At 35.2% G+C, this 8,391-nt stretch overlaps 1 protein-coding gene across 2 annotated transcripts in view; it reads right to left on the bottom strand.

Moving 5' to 3' along the window:
• The window catches only part of HACD4 (3-hydroxyacyl-CoA dehydratase 4), a 30,276-nt gene continuing 21,885 nt past the window's right edge, over positions 1-8,391 (bottom strand). For both annotated transcript variants that reach the window (XM_045840188.1, XM_045840187.1), the window contains 2 exons: positions 3,230-3,355; positions 1-2,282 (listed from right to left, as the gene is read on the bottom strand). In XM_045840188.1, the coding sequence (XP_045696144.1) occupies positions 2,200-2,282; positions 3,230-3,355 (209 nt within the window). In that variant the 3' untranslated portion in view covers positions 1-2,199. The remainder of the gene's footprint in view (positions 2,283-3,229; positions 3,356-8,391) is intronic.

Genomic DNA, 8,391 nt, shown 5'->3' with positions numbered 1-8,391 from the left:
AAACACGACACAAAATTTTTACTGTGTAGCCCTTCATAATTTACAAAGGTTTAATGCACCATCCTTCATCTGCTCTTCACAACCACCTTAAGCAGTTACGGAAACTGGAACTTGGGGATTTACTCAGTACATAAATATTGGAGCTGGATTTCCAGTCAAAACCAGTGTTCTTAACTCCAGACTGCATCTGTTCTCACAGGTCCCCATGGTTCAGCTGAGTACCGCGAAGTAAGTATGCAGTGGACTCCTACATGGGATGTTTTTACTAATTGATTTTCATAGAGAATTGACTAACCTTCATTAAAGCAAGATTTAAAATGCCAGATACTTTAACAAAGATAGATTAGTTGGTTAATAATTCCCACTGAGTATCTTGAAAAACGATTTAAGTATAAGAAAATGCACAGAAAACTTTTTTTTTAAGATTTTATTTTCAGAGAAAGGGGAGAAAGAGGGAGAGAAACTTCAATTGCTTGCCTCTCGCACAACCCCAACTGATGCCCTGACCAGGAATCAAACTGATGACCCTTTGGTTTGCAGGCCCACGCTCAATCCACTGAGCTACACCGGCCAGGGCAGATGTGGTACATTCTTTAATAACAAACATGTTTGCAGGAAGCCTGGTAAAGGTTTAATCACATTAACCTGTGTCTCCCACATTTTGGCACAAAATAAGTGTTTCTTGTTGAGTGAACATAGGCATGTGTATGCAGCCGACTGGGGCTCAACTCCTTCTACTAAGGTTAACGTGTTTATTGGATCAAAAGCTAAGGCCAGGATAAGAGTGTTTCATGGAAAGCATACTACAGTAAAATAAAACTCATCTAACTGAATGAGCATGCTGGAAGTGTTTGTTATTGTCTTGTTTCAGCTATGATAAAGGAAAAGCTCAGGGACTCTGACATTACATATGAGTGTGTGTGTTGCATTTTTAGTAGACTTTTGCTGAGTGATGAAGTAAATTCTCCACAGCAGTTGATTTGGTGCAGTTTTCCTTTTTTTTTCCTTCACCACAGGCACTGCTGCTGTGATTATTGTTCCTTTGCTTGGATTACTTGGAAATTCAGGTAATTCACCTTGGCATTTGAAACTCCAAAGAAAGATCATTTAAAAGTTATATCTTAAGCTTTCAAAATATCTAATGGTTCCTATTTTATATTAATTAGATTTGAGAAACTAAGCCTTTGATCACACTGAATAAAACAAAATGGAGATTTGATGGAAACAGTTAAAATAGATAGCCAAAGGAATGAAGTTTGCAATCTTGGTGATATCCAATTGGCTAGATGGCTCCTCTCTTGTTTACTTAACCTCGGAACATGAACTTGAGTGGGAGAAGAAAGTATACCCTTATTTTCACAAATCTCTAATGAAATTTAGTATGTCAATTTTAATATAAGCAACCAACCACAATTACACTAACAATTGTGACTATGTCACCATAGGAAATTACAGATCTTATAATTGTTGTAGATACCTCAAATTATTATCAATGCACATCCCTATTTCAAAATTACCATAATCATAAAGTTACCTGTGTTTCTTTTTGGGCTTTCATTTTAGGAAGGAGGAAGGTTCTTCAGGTAATTTGCTTTAAAAAATTAAAGTATTATTTAGTAATGAAATTTTAATTTCTTATAATGACCCAGTTAAGTGTAGTTTCTCTAGTTCTTTATCTTCATTTTGGTGACTCCAGATGTGTATTTCAGCAGCATATTGGAGGAAAGTAGACTAAGTTACCTAAAGTTTGTAAAGGGCACCTGTTCTCTTTGCACACTAAAATAACTAAAATATGTTATTCTAGACAACTTCAGAGCGTGTTTCACATCACTGCCCTCCTATGGATCTGCTGCTACTTGCAAATCCAGAAGTGAAAGAAATAGATGTAAGTTAGATTAACAGCTTTGGTTTCTCAATTTAATTGAATCTACTCTAGTTAATCTATTTCTCATTACCCTTACAGCAAAATAATCAGGCTTCATACAATATAAATTTAACTTGTACAAAATCCACAGCTTTAGAGAAACACATTTTCAGAGTATACATTTTGAAAATATAATGTGTGAGAATCAAAGACTGCTGTCACAGGTTGTTGTCAAATACTGGGTACTTTCCCACCAAAATTCTTCCTGTGTTGACTTTGCTGCAGCAGAATCCATAAGGCCTGTTTTGTCTTGTGTCACATCAGAACAGTGTGCCTCACGTTTTCTTCTTTTTCATGGAAGAGACTCTGAGGATGTCTCTTCTTTCTGAGTAAAGATGACTGTAGGTAAAATACATACCTAATGTGATAAGGAAATGGTAAAAGTAAGAAAGACTGATTAGCCATTCCTTTGGAAAGGACTGTTGTTTTAACAGGACTGTTAAAAAGTAAGAAAGACTGATTAGCCATTCCTTTGGAAAGGACTGTTGTTTTAACAGGACTGTTGCAGTTAGAGCGTTGCCTGGAGTCCAAAGCAAGACCCTTGCAGGGCAGATTTGAGGAAGGAATGCTTAACAAGTGTCCAGATTTTCTACAGAAGGAAAGTAAAGCAAACTTCCCATCTCACTGTTTTGTTCATTGCAAGGAGTTTTTCCCTGTCTTTAAAGTAGCTGTCTTGCCCCCTAATGTTTCAGTTGTCTTCTCTTTCACGTGTTGTTCTTATATATCTGATCATTGTTACCTTCTAGAAGTACTCATTATCTCGAGGATGTGTGATGGTTAGAGCTAGGGAAGCTAAAATTTCATAATGGAAGACTTTTTCCCAGTTTTCTGGAAAAAAATGAATTGATCAAATTTTTCAACTGTATTTTTTGTTGCATGCATTTTTCTTGAGTCTTTAGCACCTTCTCCCACTTGCCTACTGGGAAGTGCTAGCACATAAGGCCAAACAAACAGAAAAGCAAATAAAGATAAATGGGAAAACCAGAAATAGACAAGGTTGCTCAATTTGACATCTAGATTTTTTTTTGTAGATACCTGTGTCTATGGTCAAAACTTCTATATTTCACACACAGCAGTTAGGTTTTCCACTAATAAAACTGTTCTAGTTCATCTCTTATTCATTTGATCATGTGATGTGTTGAAAAAAAGTATTATAATTTCAAGGTGCTTTACTATCAAGATCTAATTCATTGTTTCAGGCTTCCTTTTTGTCCTTTCCCATATTTGTAGACCTCTTTGTTAAGGTAGATGACAGCACAAACCAAAACAGGAGGAATGCAAAAACAAAACAGAAAAGACACTTACCCATAAAGAGCATGATGAGATATATTTTCAGCACATACGGGAAATAGATGGATAAGTCAAAGGGCAGTTTTGTGGAGTAAGTGCCAAATGATTCAAAATACGGCAGTGACTGATAGATGGCAAACGCTGTTTAAAGAAAGAAGAAGGGATCATGGAGGTGTCTCTGATTACTTTGCAGAGATGTATGTCTGCACAGTGGAAGGGTATTTTGAATTGGATGACAGCTTTGTGACAATTGCTGAATTCTTTCAGCAATAGATGGACAAATTTAGAAAATGCTGCATATATTTTCCTCTTGGAGTTTGACAACACTCATTAGTATAGTAGACATTCTGAAAAGTTCTGCAATAAAGTAACTGGCTTCAGAAGTGAGTCCAAGATGGCCATATAGGAGGACACTGAGCTCACCCTCTCCAAAGAACACATCGAATGTACACCATTGGAATTTAGAACAGTTCCTCCTGTGAGACAACTGAGGGTCAGCTGCACATAGAGAGGGTTGGGGAACTGTGAAAGCTGTCCTAAAGCTGGGGGAACTCTGCAGGGCTGGAGGGATCCGTTTGTTTCCCTTGGATAGTAAGTGGGAGGGGAGCTCTAGCCAGGGTCTCTAGCCAAGCTGTTGGGCTGCTGTAGCAGGTCGCTAGGCATAGCTCAGGATCTAGTTCCAGCAGGAACAGAAGGCTGCCATAGCGTGCATGCACAGAGTCCCCCCACCCAGAAATTAATCTAGCAAATATTGCAGGGCACTGCTGTGTGTACCTACTGGGCTACACGTGCATGTGGGGTCCTCCCACTCAGACAAAGTACAGAGATAGTGGGGACTCCTGCATGTGCATGTGGAGCAAGCGCCCCACTGGTAGGGCACTTCAGCACTAGCACATACGGTTGCCCTACCAGAAGGGGAAGAAGGAGTGCTTTCAAAATCATTCTACAAGACCAGCATTACTGATAATAAAAGCAGAAGAAATGCAGAAAATCCTCAACAATATATAATATTAGTGAATCAAATTCAATAATTAAGAGGATTATACAGCATGATTGAGCGGGGTTTATATCAGGAATGAAAGGTTCAATATCACAAAACAATGTGATACATCATATCAACAAAACCAAGGATAAAGATTATATAATCAATTTAGTAGATGCAGAAAATACATTTGACAAAATCCAACATTAATTTATGAAAAAAAATTTCAACAAAGTGGGCATAAGAAGTAACGTACCTCAAAGTGAGAAAGACTATACACGACAGGCCAGAGCTAACATCATAAACAACAGTGAAAAGGTGAAAGCTTTTCCTCTAACATCAAAAACAAGACAAGGATGCCCACTCTCACTGGTATTCAATATAGTATTAAAAGTCCTAGTCATAGCAATCTGACAAAAAGAAAAGGCATCCAAATTGGAAAGGAAGAAGTAAAACTCACTATTTGCAGATGACATGATACACACACACACACACACCCTAAAGAATTCACTGAAAAATTAATACAATAAATGAATTCAGTAAAGTATTGGGATATAAAATTAATATACAGAAATTTGTCATGTTTCTATACACCAATATCAGAGAAATTAATCCCATTTACTAGTGATACCCAACATAACTACTCATAAGGGAAATGCAAATCAAAATCACAATGAGATAATGCCTCATACCCAGTGAAATAGCTGTTACCAATAAGTGTTAGAGTGAAGGTGGAGAAAAAGAAAAGTCATACGCTGCTGGTGGGAATGTAAGTTGTTGCAGCCACTGTGGAAAACAGTATGAAAGTTTCTCAAAAAATTAAGATAGAGCTACCATATCACACAGGACTCCCTCTTTTGGGAATCTACTCAAATATTTGAAAACAATTGTAATGAACATATCCCTATGTTGATTGCAGCATTTATTCCCAATAGTCAAAAATAGGGAAACGACCTAAATGTCCTTTGCTGGATAACTAGATAAAGAAGATACAGTACATTTCTATAACAGTACATTTATCCATCCATAAAAAGTAAAATATTGCCATTTATGACAACAATGATAGAGTGTGAGGATATCGTGCTAAGTGAAAAATCACATGCAAAATGACAAGAAATGTGATTTACTCATTTGTAGGATATAAAACAAAAAGCAACAAACAAAAAAGGCCATATTCATAGATACAGACAACAGAATGATAGTTACCAGAGGTGATGGGGGTGGCGATATCACACAGGGTAAGGGGGGGCCAAACATGTAGTGATGGAAGGAGGCTAGACTTTGGAGGGTAAGCATGTGATCAAGTATACAGATACAAAGTTGTACACCCAAAATTTATATAATGTTATTAACCAATGTTACCTCAATTAATTTTTTAAAAACATAGTGTCAGCCAAAATGAGACAGAGAAACTTATCCAAAAATCTCCAAGACAAATAGTTAGTAAAGGTAGAAAATCAACTGGTTATAAAGCTAATATGAAGATTAAAGGCAAAAGTGGGAAAATTATGTATATATACAATAATAAATTAAGGGTTACACACAAACACATAAAATAGGTAAAACATGACAAAAACATAAATGTAGGAAGTAGAAAATATTTTAGAATATGTTCTGAAAGCAACTATCAACTTAAAACAGACTGTTATAAATATACCCTGTTATGTACAAAGTACACGTTAACTGTAAACCAATAATCTATGAGATACACACACAAAAGAAAAAGGAATTCAAACATAACACTATAGAAAGTCATTAATGTGTAAGAGAAGAAACAAAGATACACAAAAACAACGGGAAAAAATAATAAAATGGCAGTAACGAACGGCATACCTATCAATCGTTACTTTAAATGTAAATTGACTTAAACAGTCCAATCAAAAAACAGTGGCTGAATAGATAAAATAATAAGACCTGCATATAAATGGCCTATAGCTTAGATCAAAAGACATACAAAGTGAAGAAATGTAAAAAGATATTTCATGCAAATGGAAAAAAAAAGTCAAAGACTGTAATGAGGAACAAAGAAGAGCATTTTATAATGATAAAGGATTCAATCCAACAAGAAAACATAACTTGTAAACATCTACACACCCAATGTAGGTGCACCTAAATATATAATGCAAATGTTGACTGACTTAAGGGAGAGATGGATAGTTTAGTACAATAATAGTAGGGGACATTAACACCCCACTTACATCAATGAGGTGTTTTATCATCCAACAGAAAAATCAATGAGTGAAGTGACCTGAAGTAAGACATTAGAACAGATGAACTTTAGATATTTATAGAGCATTTTATTCAAAAAACAGTAGAATATACATTATTTTCAAGTGCAGCAGAACATTTTCCAGGATAGACCACATTAGACCACAAAGTAAGGGTCAATAAATTTAAGAATTAGAAATCTCATCAAGTGTTTTCTCTGACCAAAACAGTATAAAGTTAGAAATCAATTACAAGCCCTGTCCAGGTAGACCAGTTGGTTAGAGCTTCATCCCACTACACCAAGTTTCAGGTTCAATTTCTGGTCAAGGCACATACAAGAAGCAACCAATGAATGCATAAATAAGTGGAACAACAAATCGATGTTTTTCTCTCTACATATCTCTCTCCCCCTTTCTCTCTAAAAATCAATAATTAGAAATCAATTACAAGAAGAAAATACAAAAAACACCACAAACACATGGAGCCTAAACAACATGCTACTAAATAATGAATGAGTTAATAATGAGATCAACTAGGAAATCAAAGATAGCTTGAAACAAGTGAGAATGCAAACATGATGACCCAAGAGCTATGGAACATAGCAAAAGCAGTTTTAAGAGAATTTCATACACCTACCTAAAGCCTGCCTAAAGAAACAAGAAAAACCTCAAACAATCTAACCTCTTACCTAAGAAATAGAAAAAGAAAAACCCCAAAGGAGTAGAAGGAAGGAAATAATAAAAGAGAGGAAATGAGTGACTATAAAAATGATAGAAAAGATCAATGAAACCAAGAGCTAGTTCTTTGAAAAGATAAACAAAATTGATAAACCTTTCACCAAAATCAAAATGAGAGAGAGAGATGGCCCAAATAAAACCAGAGATGAAAGAAATGACAACAGTAACCACAAAAATACAAAGGCTTGTAAGAAAGTTCTAAAAACAATCACATGCTGATACATTGGACAATCTAGAAGAAATGGATAAATTCCTAGAAACATACAATCTTAAGACTTGAATCAGGAAGAAATAGGAAATGTGAATAGACCAATTACTAATAAAAAACTGAATCATTAATAAAAAATAAACAAAAGTTCTGGACCAGATGGCTTCGTGGATAATTCTACAAATAGTCAAAGAATAATTAATGCCTACCCTCAAACTTCCAAAAAACTGAAGAGGAAGGAAAGCTCCCAAACTCATTTTATTGAGCTAGCATTACCCTGACAAAAAAAAAAAAAAGCAAAACAAAACAAAAAAAGACACCACAAAAAGTGGAAAATTACAGGCTAATATCCCTGATGAACACAGATGCAAAACACTCAACAAATGTTAGCAAATCAAATTCAGCAATACATTAAAAAGACTATACACTGTGATCAAGTGGGATTTATTCCTGGGATGTAAGGTTGATTCAATAACCACAAATTAACATGATATATAAACAAAATGAAGGATAAAAATCATATGATCATATTGATGCAGAAAAAACATTTGACAAAATTTAACATCCATTCATGATAAAAACTCTCAGCAAAGTGAGTACAGAGGAAATATACCTCAACATAATAAAGGCCACATATGACAAACTATAGCTGACATCATATTCAACAGTGAAAAACTAAAAGCTTTTTCTGTAAGGTCAGGAACAAGATAAGGGTGTCCACTCTCACCACTTTTATTTGACACAGTATTGCAAGTTCTAGCCACACAATCAGACCAGAAAAAGAAATAAGTGGCATCCAAATTGGAAGAGAGGTATAACACTCATTTACAGAGTGCATGATACTATATAGAGAGAACCCTGAAGAATCCACCAAGAAAACTATTAGAATAAGTCCATTCAGAGAAATGGCAGGACACAAAATTAATACTCAGAAGTTGGTTACACATTTATACATCAATAACAAGCTATCAGAAAGAAATTAAGGAAAGAATCCCATTTATAATTGTATCAAAAAGTAAAATATCTAGGAATAAATTTAACC

Source organism: Phyllostomus hastatus, unplaced genomic scaffold, assembly GCF_019186645.2.
Source record: "Phyllostomus hastatus isolate PE091 unplaced genomic scaffold, TTU_PhHast_1.1 phas_contig_34, whole genome shotgun sequence".
Classification (NCBI taxonomy): domain Eukaryota; kingdom Metazoa; phylum Chordata; class Mammalia; order Chiroptera; family Phyllostomidae; genus Phyllostomus; species Phyllostomus hastatus.
Note: the sequence above shows the minus strand (reverse complement) of the source record. Positions and strands in the feature narration are given on the sequence as shown.